A 17,931-nucleotide genomic window follows, 5' to 3' on the forward strand; every position below is an offset into this window, starting at 1 on the left:
GCGGCCGCGTGTCCCTCCGTCGCCCCGGCTCCTTCCCACCTCCTCTCACTCTCACTTCTCCTTTCTTTGGTGTCCTTGTCCTCCATTCTCAGAAGGAACTGGCTTTTCTGAAACAGAAACTTTTACTCTGAATACAACTGCACTCTTACTTAGACCAGACCAGAGGAGAGTTTTCTTTCTTGCTGCTTCGGCTGCAGTGGTTGACTGTGGAGTGAGCTCCGGGTGACTGGGCCATGGAGGCGCATGTGTGCACACAGACCAGCACATGTACTCCAAAAGGGAAATAAAGAGTTAGAAACGGTGTGGCTGCACAGAGCCAACTGCCTTCCTCATTTCCAGCCTGAGGCGTGGAGGCCAGACAATGATGAGGACAGACTGGCCCATGGAAAGGGCAGCCAAAGCTTGAACCACAGTCCCCCCCCCCCCCCCCCAGACAAAACAAAATGTTTAAAACTACTGCATTCTTAAATGCAAAGAGCCTTGAAATGGGCTTTCACAGGTATATGAGAGAGGAGATAATCAGAAGGGTGTGTAGAATAAAGGATGAAAGATGATGTAGCCCCTAGTGTCACCTCTTGCTAAACTCGCAGCAGCTGATGCAATACATGACTTTCAAATAAGGCACACAGGACCAGCTCCGATAAGGAAGGGACAGACTACGATTTTGCACTTTGCTCACCTAACAGTAACTGCCTTTACTAAAAATGGGTAAATTAAGTTCCAGAATCTGGGCTGAAATATGGTTCTTCTCTGTTCCTAAATCCCAGCCACCTACCACACTGACATCATTAAAGGGACTCATAATGTCCCCATAGAGCAACAGACAGAATGAGTAACAGATTCCACTGAGCAAAACCATCAATGAAAAGCGACCACCCGTCTCTTCAAGCACTGAACAGTATTCGATTTTAGGGGACCTAGAACAAATAAAACACTACCTGGTTAATTTATACTCTCCCATGGCAAAAATTATTAAAAACTGACCCATCACCTCACAAGGCAACCCAAGGGAAGGATGCAAAACAATAAGCTCTGTGGTTGAACAACAGGTCACAGAACAAAGGTCCAAGTCTTCTTTACTCATGACCTCTGTCACACGAGACACAAAGAAAATAGGTTGACTCACAAAGAGTGGGGGAAAGGGAAGCAGCCACAGTGGTCAGAGCTGGGAATATGGCCTGTGGAGAACTGGCAGGCCCATAAGGCTGGGCACAAGAGAGAAGAGCCTTCTCAGCACCTTCCACATGGAGGAACTCCTTAGAAAACCTTCTCCTACTCTGCCTGGGCTTCCTATGTGGTGTCTCAGCTTTGCAAGTTGGCCGAAAAGCAGAGAAGTGAAAAGAACAGTGGTCCTGATAACATCACCTTTCAGTCCCAGGAATAGCAAACAACATGGTAAACTGGCTCAGGACAGTGGCTCTCTCTCTGGGCCTAGTTTCACTGATAGAGGAGCTCCATGAGCGCTGTGTGATTTGATTACGGAGGGGGCTCTAATAATCAGGGTGGAAGCACATCATGTTCACAATGAGCTGGCAGTGTGGCCCCATGAAGGCATTAAAAATTCCGATGTGGAGTACTACCGTAGCAGTTATAAACTTCATGTGCTCATTTAACACATGAGCAGGGGAACTTCATGTGCTCATTTAACCTAGAAGAATTCAACAAATAAGCTTTGCAAGTAGAGGCTGAAAGAAAGAAAGAGAAATACCATATCACTGATGTGGAGACAGTGGCCATGGGAGTTGCTGAGGGCAGAGAGAGGGAAGAAGAGGTGTGATGTGGGGGCATTTTCAGGACTTGGAGTTGTCCTGAATGATACTGTAGGGACAGGTGCAGGACATTATATATCCTGCCATAACCCACTGAATGGACTGGGAGAGAGTGTAAACTACAATGTAAACTATAACCCATGCAGTGTAGCAGTGCTCCAAAATGTATTCATCAAATGCAATAAATGTGCCACAATGATGAAAGAATTTGGTGATGTGGGAAGAGTGGGGCAGGGGTAGGGTGGGAAGTGGGGGTATAAGGGATCTTCTTATGTTTTTAATGTAACATTTTTTTATCTTTAAAAAAATAATAGTAATATGTGTGGTCCCACTTGCCATCCCACCCAATGAATATGAGTTTGTATGAATTTGCCAGTCTGAGTGCACATTACTATCCAGGGCAGTACATGCAAAGCCATCAGTCACATAATCATGTATATTATATTCCATAATCATGTACATGACACTCATGTATATTATATTCTGTAAATTGTGTATATTACATTCCAGAATGTAATATAATATACATTATGGAATGGCATGTCTGGAGTCGTTTTGTTATCACAACTTTTTACCTACTCCCATGTGATATGTAACTGCACTGCAACGGCAAAACTTTGGAAACAGCCTAACCATTTGCACTGGAATGATGGTTTGCTTGTAGAATGGGCAACCATTAGAAGTTCTGTGAAGAGGCTTCATAGGACATGAAACTTTTTATTATCAAGAGATGTAAAATAAGCAGGAAACAAATGTAGATACAATACGAGCTCAGTAATGATTCAAATGTATTCTTGAAAGAGTAGAAGGAAATATGTCAAAATATTAACTGCCACTGGGAGGTATTTTTAGTGCTTTCTTCCCCTGCTTATTATTTTAATAATTGGGGGTGGTGGAGACTAATTAAAAATGCTAGTTTACCAGGATGCTTGGTAATCCAAAGTTATAATGTAAAAGCTTTATAAAGCAAATAATTCTCTAATGCACTTTGTTGCATAAACCCAGATTTTCCATACATGACATGTACTGGAAAATAAAGTACCCAGGAAATGAAGCAATATCTGTATTTATTTCAAATGACTAATAAGCAAAAATAAAACTTCAGCCTTGATGCCATGCCGTTTAGAATCAGACATATACTAAGCCACAGATTTATAGGATGTGGTCTAATAAACCTAAGAAAAGTTTCATTTCCTCCCACCAAAATAGTTAACTCCCCATCTAAGCATCTAGTTTGGCAAATTTAGAAGAAGTTTCTTTTTCCTTAAATTTATAAGTTGAGAGTTTTAATGAGCAAATAGCATCAATAACGTGCCCCCTCTGGAAGACAGACACACATCCTTAGTGAAAAGGAGCTGTAAACGTCTAAAAACAGGCTCAACACTAGCAAAAGGACAGGTCAACCAAAAAAAAAAAAAAATCAGAAGGAGCAGAGGGGGCCCCATCTTGCTAGTTCCCAGCCACCAATCAGGAAAAGTCTGTAGTACTCCTTAAGAGGAAAGAAACAAGGAATAAGGGAAGGATTAGGACAAGGAACTTCAAAAAAGTCTGTTTGCTAGTATTTCCGTGAAAATGGTATTGACTAAGAATTACAGGAAAAAGCTCATTCTTATCTGAATGTGTTTGTGCCATGGGTCACGCCCTATTATTGTCACTATCAAACATGTTAATAGCCCCAATATAATGACTCTGTGCGGTAAGCTTTAAAATGTCCATGAATAGCTAACTAGAAAGTACTGACTCATCTGTGCCCTGGTTTGCCCTGACTTCTGACTTTCTTAGTCATATTTGCTCAACTGGTCTACCAACCTTAATTCCCTCCAGCAGAGACCAAAGGGTTAGAATCAAGCTGAATGGCAAGGAGAAAGAGAAGGGACAATGAAAGTTAAAGATGAATGGCTAGAGGGCATCCTGAGTGATGCTAGTAAGGTACAATCGGACTTGGGCTGTCCTGAGTTAGAAGTTTCTTCCCGCCTCCTGAGAAGGCAAGATGTTCAACATAATGAGCGCATTCTGTTATCAAGTGGGAAGTGGTTGGTGTGGAAGGCCCTGAACCATGGGTAATTCCAGAACATAGCCTTTCATTAATAGCAATTTTATAGCTCCACCACTCAGCTGTGTGGCCTTAAGTAGCTTGCTTAACTTCCCTGTGCCTCAGTTACCTTATTTGCAAAGGGAGGAAAACCACAGCACCTTCTCTTAGGGTTGTTTTAAGGTTTTAGCAAGGTAATATAAGCAAATTGCTTACAACAGTGCCAGGACCTAGGAAGCATGAGGTTAGTCATTCTTTGACCGGTTCTTCAAGGGATCCTCTTAAGAAACCAGCAAAGCAGGAAGGTATTCCGCTGCCATCCTTTCTACAGGTAAGGGAGCTGCATCGCTGAGGGGTGACACAGCTTGCCCAAAAGAAATGATGTGATATTGGACTCAAACCTAGTTCTCCTAACTGCAGATCATATGTGGCTTCCACTATGATAATCAGAGCCATTTCTAGCACCCAGGCTTTGGATTGAGATTCTCATACTCTGCCCCAATTCTTGAAGCAGTAAATACTATGAGCCTTACATAACTCATTTCTGTGAAAAGCTATATGGAAACATGTGCATAAATTGAGCTACCACAGTGGCGACTGGCCCGTCCCACTGACACACTGCTAATCGGGGTGCTTTGCCAAGAATCCTGCTTGGCGCACTGCATTGGACTGGGTGCACCTGCTCCTCTCGCAGAGCACCTGGCTTTTCCAACGTTAACCCATCTGATGCTCAAAACCGTCCGTGGGAAATCCTCCTTCACTGATGGGAAACTGAGGCACGGAGCGGTTGGGTAACTTGCCCAAGTTCCCGTAAGTGGTATCGTTGTGCCTAACCTATTCACAATTTATGGATGAAGACCCAAACCCAGAAACATGATAAATGGACACTTGCACAGGTGATATTCCTTCACTGGAAAGGGGGCTGAAAAATGAGAGCAGTGATTTAATCGCCTCCTGAGAAGTTTGGTCTTTCTATTTAATTTTCCTCATATTCCAAATGGGTGCCTGGTTCTCTTTTATCTACCTCATAACTCCAACAAAGATCAGTGAGTCACCGCCTGCCGGGTCCTTGTGGAGGAATGGCTGTGTTCAGAAGGGCCTTATCACAGACAGAATAAATAGCTGGGTTTATTGGAAGCTCGACCAGGAAGGAGCTGCTGAGAAAAGGCTCCCATCAGGCCGCCGCTCTCCTTGCTGTCACCCCAGGCAGGACCTCCAGCCCAGGTAATCCAGGACAGGCAGCAGGCAGGGCCCCCAGAAGAAGGAAGCTCAAAAGGCCCTGGAAACATTCTCAGTTTTATTCACATCTGGCTGAAGGGGAATGGGTGGACCAGAGGATTTCCACAAGACACCAATACACGAGGATCTTAACCAAAATCCAGTCACAGAAATTACATCAAATGACAAGAAAATGCAAAGTGGTGTGAGGTTCAATCCCATTTTTTAAAAAAACAGGTTGAAAGTTTATGCATATGAGAGAGAAATTACTCAAATTTTAAGAAATTATCCATAGGTGGATAAGGGTTTGGGTGTTTACATTTTCTCCCCTATGTTCTTCTACATGTCTCAAGCTCTCTTATAGGGCCACTTACCACTTTTTAAATTAGAATAAGCTTTTAGAGAAGTCTCATTCCGCCTTCTCTCTCAAAGCATCACATGTGTTCATGAATACATTCATTTGCCTGTCAGAAGAACAGTGCTTTGTCCCTATAGCCCTAGCAAATAGCACTGCACAGAGCACATATTAGGTCCACAATAAATGTTTCTAAAAGACAGCGGCTTTATTAATTTGCTCCTAAATATTCACTTCTCTTTTTTAAAAAATGCTAGGACTAGTACTAACATTTGCTGTTTAAGTCAAGAGTTACTTTAAAAAATTTTATCTGCATTGACTTCTTTTCTGAAGGTAAAAGTATGTTCTGAATCCTCTTTATTCTTCTGAACGACTAATTTGACAAGAACCATCACTCCCAAGCACTGAGCAGTGTGAGGTGCTGACCTTCCACTGAATTACTTAAAGGAAATCAACAACGCCTCCTGTCCTTGGAGAGCAACGTCTGTGGAGAAGCCACTCACGTCAGCCTCGGGGAGAGGAGTGAGGATTCTCGGCACCCTGAATTTTCAAAGGAAATTTGCCAAGTCCTAAACTACTAGGAGAAACAAAGGCAAAGTTTAAGTTAAAGCTTCTCTCCCAGTGGGAGCAGTGAAGAGTCCCAGGGAACTCTTCCTAGGGGCCAAGTCTGACGGGAGCCCGTGCTGTCCGTCAGGCTCCCGGAAGCCATCCGTGACACCGGATCATCCGGCCGTGGCGGGGAGCCAGGGAGCACCGCCCTCCCCCTCCCCTCGTAAACCGGCCCGTTTATGGACATGATATCCCTATCAGTGGTCAGTACACGCAGACATCACGGCACCCGGCACTCCGCGTGGCCCCGCGGGCACGGGCGCGTCATGGCGGATGGGCCCTGCCCCGGCACCAGGCGAACTTTGGGTGGTGGTTTCATTCCAGAACTAGCTCATCTCATACCGTCGTTCTGCTCCGAGACCTACCTCCATACACCAGGGCTCCCCAACCTTTTGTAAGGAGTGGCTCCTTTTCATGTCCCTGAAGACTTGAGTGCTGACAGTGAAGTCTGAGGGGGGGCAGAAGTGCTGACAGTCATGTCCCTGAGTGCAGCAAGGGAGGGGGCACTGCTGCCAGGAAAAAAGGGGAACACAGTGAGGCTTGGGAGGGAGGGGGGGACGCATGACCCCCAGCCTGACCTGTACCTTAACCCACGCTTCCTCTATGCGCTCCAAACTAGGAGGATTCCGGCTCCCAAAACCCAGAACTCTTCCACCTCCCTGCCTTCCAGCTCAGGATCCCCTCTGGTGACATAACTAGAACATCCTCCTCCAAGCAGCCTCTCCTGGTTGCCTTTCTGTTGCATCGTTCCACCCCTACCCATCACCCCCCAAAGGATGACGTCGTTTCTTCCTCTGAGCCTCCAGAGAGCAGATAAAGTGCTAACTCTCTTTTTCTCTCTCAACTTACCTGACTGAATCTTCTATTAGTTTGAAACCATATGAAATTGCTGATATTTTGGCCCTACAAAAATGCAGTGACATTTGGCTCTACCCAATACCAGAGCTGTTTGGGGCTCTGCCTGCCCGACTGCAATCTTTTTGAGAGAAGCCACTATCCTTACATCCCTGGACCCCTCGCCAGAAGGCGTGATGACGTCAATGTCAACCAAACCAGGGCCCTCCCACAGCGAGGGCAGCTCCTGTTTACCAGCTGCCCCCTCCACTGAGGGCCTGGGACAGGAGTGCGCGTGTTTTTCCACTAAACGTCACAACCACCCTGGGAGGTGGGTATGTGTGATCATGCTGTTTCACAGAGGAGGAAACTGACTCAGAGAAGTTAAGGAGCATGCCCAAGGTCACACAGCTAGTAAATGGCACAGGGGGAATATGGACCAGGTCTCGGGCGGCCGTGCAAGTGGCTGCTATGTCGACTCGTCTGCTGCCCAAGTGTTTAGTAAGCTCTACACACTGGGTGGAGAATTTAGGGATGTAAAGAAAGACCCAGGGTCAGAAGAAGGGCTATGTCACAACAAAGAATTATCGATTCTAAATGTCTTAAGAAAAAGACTGTACCTTTCAGGCTCATCATACAGGGTGTATACCTTCTATGCTCAAGATTTTCTAAAGTTTATAAAAGAAAATTCCATGAACGATTTATTCACCCTCCTTCATCCTGAATAACAATTTAGCACTAAGAATATAAGATTGAGCATAAGACCCGGTATTTTATGTCCTGATTTTCACTAAATATCAGTTTGAGCACAGTGGGTAGGAAATCAATGAAAATACAGGGCAAATCTGTAAAATGGAGCCACATTTAGAAAATGCTTTATATGGTTACTACAGTACCTGATCTTCCCACAGGCCACGAGTTTACCCAGGTGGCTTAAAACCATCCAAACACAAAATGACCTCCCATAATGAGAGGGGGCCTCGCTGCCCACAAACTGATGCCATGCTGCAGCCAACCCCATGTCTGGACTTTGAAGGCTACCATGGCTGGACACCCGGACCTCTACACCCAGGAAGGCAGCTGGGTACCAGTGCAAGTACTGGTTCCCCAACCCCGGAGTCTCTGGTCTCCCCATCTGGGAAGCACAAGCTCCCTCCCTGCATTTCTCCACATTGATCACTTGTAAACAGGAATGAGTCATTCGGCAAGCATGAGTCCATTTGAGAGATTAGCCCAACTTTACGAGGACAGCGGTCCCATTTTGCCTTGTCACAGTAGTGACTCACCTCAGTGGCCCCACCAAAGGTGACATGGCTAGCCAGTTGTTTCTGGAAGGAGCCCAGAAATATGGGGGTTTAATCCTTGTCTGCTTACTTGCTTTGTTTCCTAACACAATGCTGAGAGCAAAGAGGCAAGTTTCCCAAGGGGAAGTACCCCCAAAAAAGGAGTTTGGAAAAGAAATGCATCTAGGGTTATCATAGACAACATCACCTTTATTGTCATCCCAGAGATGTTTCCTCAAGGCCTCCACTCCTACAGGGGATTGTGGCTTATGAGCAATGTGACACACATATACACACATACACGCACACACCCTCCAGGTAAATCCAGATATTCTTCCATGGCTGGAAAGCTCAGTCAAATTTGCAGGTCACTTCTACCAACCCTTCAGGAGCTACCAGCTTTGAGTCTGTGGGACTAGCCTTACTCCATCTTATTTTATGACCCTACTCTGATTTTCTCTTTATTTTTATTTTCTTACCTATTTGTTGCCAACCTTTTTTGCATAATAGACAGTTTTGTAAGCCACCTCCAATTTGGTGGGGAGGCACACAAGATGTCCTATAAATAAATTGAAATGTATACCCAAATATAAAATAACTTTGTACTACGAGAAGATAACATGACTGAGTCTCTCCTACCAAGTACAAAATTCTTGGATGGAAGCTAAAGATTAGGAAGTAATCATGTGCTGATTTTTCTGCTCAGCATCCAATCATGCTCTTTCTGGTAATGGTAATCTGAATTTCTTTGGGAGCCCCTCACCCTCTCAATTTATGTGGTTCAAGCAGAGTGGACCCCATTCCAGCTCCAGGGGAGAGCAGGATCCCTCAGTGCAGGCCCACTCAGCAACCTGCAATGCCTGTCCAGGGACCCTCGTTCAGAAGAGAGGCCGCAGGCTTGCGGGAGAAGGTCGGAGCTCTCTGCACTTGAACCCGCCTCTATGCAAGGAAGCCAGGCTGGAGGAAAGCGGAGCCAAGAGCCTGGTATCCGGGCAACTGGATCCAGCCAAGCCTGCTGCCTGCTGCCTCTGGACTTTTCAGTCATGGGTCAGTAAACTCATTTTGCTCAGGGTTTGAGGACAGAGGTATTCTGACTAGAATGTTCTGGTTACCGTAGTCAAACCAACCTCAGTAAGTGCCCAGCCATGAATCAAGTGAAAATGTAGAAAAAAGCTGGAAAAGATAAATGAAGCCCTCGTGAATTCCATTCTCCTGGCATGATGCAGGGGTTATTACAAGGCAACGTACTATAGGCATTTGGTACTTTCTGAAATAAGAATGAATGTAGCTTGGCCCCGTCTCTGGGAAAGCGGTGGGTCCCCCTTCAGCAACCAGGCCCCTGCCAGAACTGCCACAAGAACCCCTCAACGCCGCACTGCCCTACTTTAAGATGTTGTCTCCATGACCACACCAAATCCAGAAAGTAGGGGCTGCATATACTGAGGGCTAAAATCTGCCTCCCAGCTTTCTCTGGACACACTGCCTATTTGCGACAAGGCTGCCGGCCACAAAGAGGATTTCAAGAGGTGCATTTCTTCTGGGGAAGGGAAGGAAAGAGGCTGTATAATGTCGAGGGGAGCCAAGAAGGAGGGGGATGTGGGTTCGATTCCGTTGGTGGCTCAGCATCTGACAGTGGTGTTGACCAGTTCTGGACATGGCCACATGGATCAAGAACCAAGATGCCCCACTCACAGAGTCACAGCAAACTTGGGTATTCTACTATTTTGTTTCTTTATGTGCTGGCAGCCCCTTTCACCAAGTACCAGAGCAATATTGAAAATTTAATACTATTCAAACAAAAACGAATTAGCTAGAAAGCTGCCCTTTCAGGAAAAATAAAAGAATAGAGAATAGAGGTCCTTAATTAGGGGTCTAGAAAGATTTCAGGGGGTCTGCGAGCTTGAACTGAAATTCAAAAAAACATTATTCTTGTGGCGACGTGTTGGTATGGGTGTGATATGTTTATTAAACTATACACAGGACAGTGTGGACTTAGTAAGGGGTTGAGGATTTGAACCTGACTGGCAAAAGGTCCGTGGAGCAAAAAAGGTTAAGAACTCCTGATAGAGGAGCTGAAAAGCATCCCCCCAAAAGAAAAAAAAAAACCTCCTAAAAATACTAACACTTCCAGAGAAAGATTTTGTATTAAATAATGTGCTTTGAATTTAAAATTGGCCAATAGCTATTAGCTGTTGGGAAAACTCTGAACCCACTACTTAGGCAAGAAGAAAAAGGCAAAAGCTCTCAATTTTACCTCTGAAAAGTTTGGGCTGTGCCTTTTATGACAGCAAGAGGAAGAACGTTATTTGGGCTCTCGGAAATAAATCAAAATGGTAAAATGGACTGGGTCTTAGAAATCACCTAATCTAAAGTCTGTCTTTATGGGTTTTTTTTTTTTTCTTAATCCTGAGTATTAAAAAAATTAATCCTGCCAGGACTTCACAGCTAGAGTGGAGTTGAAACTAAAACCTAGAGTTTGAAAACTAGCAGTTCAGACTTCTATACATAATAATGAAGAATTTCATCTTGAAAATACAACATTTTTGGAGGAGTAAGAAATCCATTTTAGAAAAGGTGGCTGACAAGGGTGATTCCACTACGGAAGTAAAATAGTAAAACGACAAAAGCACATTTTAAAACACTAGTGAGAGGGGAAAATCCTCCTCTCTCTTCATCATTCACTCACATATACATGCACCTGTGTGTACAAAACAGGACACCAAAAAACAATCAAGCAAAACAAACAGAAAATTCCATAGACACATATAACCCTGGAGATAGAGGTAAAGTCTTTCCAGGTCAGGCTGATCTAGGTTTAAGCTCCACTGGTAATTCTCACCTCTGAAGGTGAAGTAACTTTGAAGAGAACTAATTACATTTAAAATATGCTGGCAAAACTTAACACAGATACAAAGAAACAGTCTAATCCAGGCTCCAGACAAGTTACTGCTTTATCATGAAAAAGAAGCCCAGTTCTTCCCCAAACCAGTATGCCATCACTGATGCAGCAAATGTATATTCCTTTTTCCATCATTAATATTTTTCAAAAATAAGTGTGCACTGCGACAAGGTGTGAGGGTGCGTGTACGTGCACGCATGCACGTCTGTATGCACGTGCACAGGGAGATGGGAACTTCAAAGGTGGAGGACGAGGCCCTGCCATCTGCACCGGCAAATGCGCAACTTCCCAGGACAGCGCCCTCTTCCCTTACCAAGGGAAGGTCACTCAAAGGTGCAAGGTCACTCAGAACCCCACTCAGAGTTGACAAGAGGTGAAAGGAAATGCCATCCCTGCGCTCGAGGGATAGAGAAATGAAGGCGAGGTTGGCCCTGAAGGAACTCAACCCAGCGAGAAAGAGAAAAGGAGACGAAAAGTAGGCAAAACAGAATGAAGGCACAAGGGGCTAACGCTAACGTCAGTCCTTCCACTTACACCTTTACAACAAAGCACTGCTCACCTCACCTCCACTGCAGCCCAAATCAGGTGGGGAGCGTCGGTGAAAGTGCCATGCCCCACTAACTAGCTGTGCGCCCCACTGTCGTGGGCCGCAGGTTCTCACTGCACCTGAAGGAGCTGGCTGCTAGATATATCCAGGGCTTCTGCCCACTTGTAACATGCTATTGTCCTGCAGGGCAGACAAAAGCAGAGAAGGGGTTCCATTAGCTCCTCAAATCACTCTAAGTACAGCTGCAATGTACCTGAATTTCTGGACAAAGTCATTATATAATAAAAAGGTCTATTGACTGCAGCTGCACTAAGGCCCCATTAAAGAAAAAAAAAAGCTGCACATGCACAATAAATACATCTTTGCATTAAAAGGTCTACATAGCAAAGGAAAACTAAATTTAGGGATAATATATCATACATACTAATTTGCAACATCATTCCAAAAGGTGCTTATTGGTTTAAAAAAAAAAACTTTACAAATGCCAAATTGTTTCATTCCTATGAGAAAAAAATGCTGCCTATCAAATATTAAGAAGTTGGAAATAAAACATTTTATCATGTAATCACAAATAACTAAAGAAAAGCAGGAATAGATTTTTTTACATGAATTTGGAATAATGTAAAAAATAAATTGAAGTTAGTTGGGTAATTTTGAATAAAGGTGATTTTTTTTTAAAACTCATATCAACACTAAATTAGCTCTCTATAAGGGAAAGCCAAGGCTTTATGGGGATGAAAGTTAATAACCTTAATATTAACACACATGGCTTGAAACTAAATTAAGTCCTTTTTGAGGCAAGCCTAATTCCTCGGACATGCATACGCTTTCTGGCTGCCCGCACATCTCTCCACGCTGCTTCCCGTGACAGTGACGAGGTTCCAATGTAACCTCAGCAGGTGCAAAGTCAAGCGTCTCCCGGTGCCCTCCACGTGGACCTGAGAGCCCCTGTCCTTAACAGTGTAATCTCTCCAGACAAGCGAACGGCCGGTGAGTTCACGAAGACGCATGCTCATCAATTACTTTGTGAGAATAAGAGCTGATTCGCATGTCCAAGCATAAAATATGAGCCCATCGGCCTTACCCATCAAAGACTGCTGTGGGAGAACTTCCAGCCGAAGTTCTGGTCTAGGAACTAGAGGTTGCAGGAGGCTTTGTGAATCGAGCTGATAGAGTAGGTGTTATGCTGTTCTTTTCCCAAGCTTCTTGCTAAAGGGAGAGTCCTTCTCCTTAGCCAACCTCTGGGAAGGAAGGTTGATTCATTGTATGCCCCTGCGCACCCCATAAACAGCACTGAACAGAATCAAAGGGTCAAGAGAGGGATGGGATCTGATTTGGACTTCTGGTGTCTCTTAGGCAATCCTTTCAAAAACCAACACATCTCCTACAGAACGGCAGTGAGCAGCCTAAAATGAGAATGAGAGGTTGTAAAGACAGCAGAGAGGGTTGGGTGTACTGGGGATCTAATTATTCCCCAAGAAATTTAGCTTGCTTTGCTCTGAGAAAGAAAGTTGTGTTGCTAAACAGCACACTTCTCCCTATCAATGGGTATCAAATGTTTAAAAATGCCAACAACAGGTTTCTAGAACAGGCCTGAAATTTCTCCTGGAAATGTTCTCATAATTCACATCTTGTTAGCCATAGGAGCCCCAATTACATTTCCTCCTTTTTCATTTCTACTAACCAATTACTAACCTTAGATAATAACATATCATTTTTCTGCTAATATGTTTCCTGACAACATCAAACTCCAGAGGGTCTTCACGGTGCAAGAACTGAATAATGGTGCAAAGAAAGGCTAATTTATGGTTGAGATGCACCATAGACACTAAACCAACTACATGAAAAACTTAATTGAAAACGGTTTTCAAAAAGTACTCATCAGAGTTAAGGAGAGCTGGAATCACACTGAAAGGACATAAATATTCAAAAAGACTCAGTGGACTCTCACAGGCAGGACCAATCTTGGCACCATCGCATTTAGAAACGGGAATGAAGTACATGAGAATACGGCAAAAGACTCAATAGCTCCACTGGTTCCAAAATGTCACTTGGCCCCACTGTGCCAGCCCTGCATAACCCGCACTAATGCCAATCAGCCTACTCAGAAAGTCCCCCACTGTGTCAACGAGCATGTGATGGGGCAACCACACTGGCTCTTGTCTAGGCCGTGTGTGAGGTGGCACAGGCAGAGTTTCTTTGCTCAAGGTAGAGAATAAAAGGCTGGGTCAGTCAGTACTATCATACATAGTTGAGGTTTCTCGGCTTGAAAAGTCAAATTTGGAATCAAGCTTAAGGGTATGAAGTCTGGGATAAAGTATCCCAGGGACTACCCAACACCTTGGCTACCTCCTTCTACCTTAACCATTTTCTTTGTTAATAAATAGAAGATTAAAGGAGACTTGGGGGGGGGGGGGGATCTCTAAAATTGGTGTGTGTGTGTTATATCTATACACAGAGAAAGCACACACATGAACTGGAGCTAAAAGTCAACTCTTCTTGCTCCCATTTCTTCTCACAAGCACATGGATATCTGTCCAAGTGTAGAATCCATTGTAACAGCTCCCACATTCCAATATTTAGAGGTTTCTGAGAGAACTCGTAAGCTTTGGGGGTTCTCTTAAAGATGGTTAAGGGGTCTCTGCTCCTGCAAGTGAAAATCAAGTTGCTATTTCTAACATGTGCAGCAAAAAAAAAAAAAAAAAATCAGGTTTTCCTTAAAAAGTTTCTCCTAATGCCAAAAACAGATCTGATGATTAGTGATAGGAACTCATTATAAAGCAGCTGAGCAAAGCTGAGTCTACCCAGAATAGAGAAATTGCCTTCCACTACATCAGCCAGATCCAGGCAGGGGCCAGAATGGCAAATTAGGACAAAATAAATTTTCCTATCTCCAGAATGTAAACATGCCTGGACTTCTTAATACTTTACAAGAGGTAAGAACAACAACAAAAACAGTACAGAACAAACAAACCACACAGCAAGCAAAGCAAAAAGATTCTCCAGGCTGGAAAGACCTTATCTGGTCCCAATCTGTTGGTTGTCATCTGACTGACTACACAGCTTCAAGGATTATCACCAGAGTGAAAAAGAAGCCAAAGGAGTTAGCGCGAGTCAGGGACCTGTTTGAGTCACTCAAGATAATTTATTTCTCCTAGGCAATCAAGAGAAAGAACTACTAGAAATATTGTTAGTTTTATAGATTAAAAGTCTTTAATGCTTCAGAGAGACACAGTGTCCAAACAAACTATCCAATGTTTGGTACCGATTCCATGGAGGAATGAATTAAGTGGACCATTCATGGACTTGGAAAGCTTTGCCCCTTAAGAGAATTTACCATAAGAGCATTTAACTTCCAATAAAGGGGGAAGGTAGATTTTTGAAAATTAAAACAAATATGGTCTTAATATTTTTTAAATTCTGAAGTTTGTCATCAACTGATGAGTGGATAAATAAAATGTGGTATATCCATACAACAGAATATTATGCAGCCATTAAAAAGGAATGAAGTACCAATATATGCAACAACATGAATGAATCTTGAAAACATTATGCTACATGAAAGAAGCCAATCATAAAAGGCCACATGATATATGATTCCACTTATGTGAAATGTCCAGAATAGGCAAATTCATAGAGAGAGCAAATAGAGCAGTGGTTGGTTGCCTTAAGCTAAAGGGGCTCGAAGGAAATGGGGCTGGAATGTGGTGATAACTGCACAACTCTGTGAATATACTAAATAATCACTGAATTCAATACTTTAAATGGGTGAATTGTATGGTATGTGAATAAAGTTATTAAAAATTTTTTTGAAGTCTACATTGGCATAACTGTCACTGTCTTATCTCTGTTTAACTGCTTAGTACTTGAATTCCACATACATTTTATTTGAAATGTACATAACTCTGGAAAACTGACATGACAAGAATTATTATTCCCATTTTACAGAAGCCGTGGTCTAGAGAGCTTCCTTTTCTTTCCTCTTGCTGGCTTGGTTTCTGCAGGACACAGAGGAAGAGTGTAAATTAGAGTGTCACAGGCTTTATCATCCCCCAAAGCAGGCAGGGAATAATAAACAGAAATCTAAAAGTTTATATAGAGAGGCTACTAAACAAGGCATTGAAAATTGGCACATGGATTACTAGATTGCAATTCTTAACAATAACATGAAATTCAGGTTAAACAATTTAGCTTTAATAAAAAATAAAAATAATAAAAAACCAGGAGAGGGAGAAGAGTCAACTCTTTAGCTGATATCTGGTGGGGTGAAAATACACCCAATTAGATGTGTCCATATAATTTTCACATCAAACATCCCACGCTCCCAAAGGCAACTAATGGCACAGCTTGCTGTAGATTTTCCCAAGTTTTCAAGAGCAGTGACAGCCCTCTTCAATAAAGCCATTTAGCATAACAAAAGGTTAAAGTGGGAACCACAAACACTTGCTTTTCTTAATTTACACCTTTCATTTACTTCCCCAGACATGTCATAGAGGAGCCACGAAATTTATGATGTACTGTAATAGAAGGTGCCTTTTAAGAATAGGATTTAGAAAGTAAAACGTGAATCCTAGAAGGTAATCAGAAGCTTTACCTTGAAAAATAAACATTAAAAATTTGCATTCTGGGAAAAACCAAAATGATTTGGGGTTAGAACTCTTTCACTCCTTTAAAAAAGAAGAAAAGAAAAATAACTGTAAGAAAAGTAGTACACTAGGATTTGAAAATGTCAAGTGAAATGACTTCACATTAACTCTTCTGCTAACAAGGTGGGATATCTAAGCCCATCGCTGCATCATGGCAAACAAAATGCAGTTCACAGGCGACCTTCTCTGCATTACAGATCTTTTACAACATACGAATCACAGCTTTCATATCCTCATGTTTATACAGTTTTAATCATTTGTTCTTCTTAAAAAATAAATAAATAAAGCCCTAATAAGCCATGAGGATTTTTAAGCAAATAAAGTAATTAATAATGTATCTCCCACCAAGAACTTTTATTTTAAATAAAAAATGACATGAACAACCTAAAACATATTCACAAATTGGGATATCATTCATTTTAAAATATAGCTTCTCCTATATCTTCATCTCTTCTTTATTAGTTTCAAAAGTAAAGGCTGCTGAATAAACACCACTTAGGTTCAATGGGGATTTCTCAGCCTTGGCACTCCTGACATTTTGATAAGACTCAACGGTGGGGGGCCGTCCCATGCCTCTACCCAGTAGAGCCAGGGCACCTCCTGCTTGGTTGTGATGATCAAAAACTTCTCCAGACTTTACCAAACATATTCCAGGGAGAAAAGCCACCTCTCGCCGAAAACCACTGAATCAAAATAAAGGTAGGAGAATCTTCCTAATGGCACAGACTGGTACCCAGATCACTGTAGCAGCAACAAAACCATCAACATCCAAAATGAAAAATGCCCAGGTGTCCTCAACAGAGATCAGGAAATGCACCAAAATACAAGGATGACATGGATGTCCCCACAGGCCTCCCAAGTCTAGCTCACCACTCCAGACCATTCTGCATAGAGTATGAGTAAGAGATCCAAATGATGTTGTGCTGGGAGAGAGGGGCTGGCACCCCCGCTGTGTCCCCACTGACCTTGGGCACATTAGTCAGCCAGCCGCCCGCTAACCCACCAAGGCTTAGTAAGCACGCCCTTGCCGGCAGGCCAAGGCCAGCTCACCAGCCAAGAACACGGCGGCAGGAGCAGCCCCGGACGCAGAGGGGCCGGGCCCCAGGCCCAGGGCGAGACCCTGGTGCCTCTGCCAGAGCGGAGAAAGGCTGTAACGTGCCATCAACCCAGGGTGTGGTTTGTTTTCTGGACTCTGGTGCCAGCGACTCCCGCCGGGAGCCGTCCAGGTCCCAGGGCTGGGCGGCCGGCGTCGGGGCCTGGCAGTCTGGCCGAGTGACTCACGCGCGAGGCTGGCAGGTCGGGAGGCTCACAGGACGGATGGGGGTGTGGGAGCAGCTCCAAAGGGAGAGTTGAGTGCTTCCTGTGACCCACGTAAATCCACACACTTTCGTGATCATCTGAACACTGGCTTTCGGGTGGAAGAGGTGATAACTGAGCGGTTCCTCCTCTGTGGAACCCGACATGGAAGGGAGATGAGAACGCTGCTGCTGTCAAGTTCTAGACTACAAAGAGCCAGCCAGGTGGATGAAGCAGGATGTCTACCGGCCATGCACCTGCATCTCTCCCCCGCCCCCTCCTCTCTCTCTCACTCTCTCACACACCCATGTACACACACAGCACGCCCCTCTCCCTGGCTTGGCCGTATGGAAATATGGCTTAGTGCCAGCACCCCAGGGGCCACACACACCCTGGGTATATGAACGGTGTAGCTACTCTGGCTCAGGAGCCAGGTTCATCAC

General features: G+C 43.9%; 1 protein-coding gene across 37 annotated transcripts in view; it reads right to left on the reverse strand.

Moving 5' to 3' along the window:
- TCF7L2 (transcription factor 7 like 2) overlaps positions 1 to 17,931 on the reverse strand; it is a 190,788-nt gene that overhangs the window by 66,015 nt on the left and 106,842 nt on the right. For 12 of the 37 annotated variants that reach the window (XM_058298382.2, XM_071215663.1, XM_058298386.2 and 9 more), the window contains one exon: positions 6,349 to 6,492. The exons of 23 other annotated variants lie outside the window; for them this stretch is intronic. In XM_058298382.2, coding sequence (XP_058154365.1) covers positions 6,349 to 6,492 — 144 coding nt within the window. The remainder of the gene's footprint in view (positions 1 to 6,348; positions 6,493 to 17,931) is intronic. 2 more of the 37 variants (XM_058298406.2, XM_058298379.2) reach the window with 1 other exon arrangement.

The sequence above is a fragment of the Dasypus novemcinctus genome, chromosome 6, assembly GCF_030445035.2.
Source record: "Dasypus novemcinctus isolate mDasNov1 chromosome 6, mDasNov1.1.hap2, whole genome shotgun sequence".
Taxonomy (NCBI): Eukaryota; Metazoa; Chordata; class Mammalia; order Cingulata; family Dasypodidae; genus Dasypus; species Dasypus novemcinctus.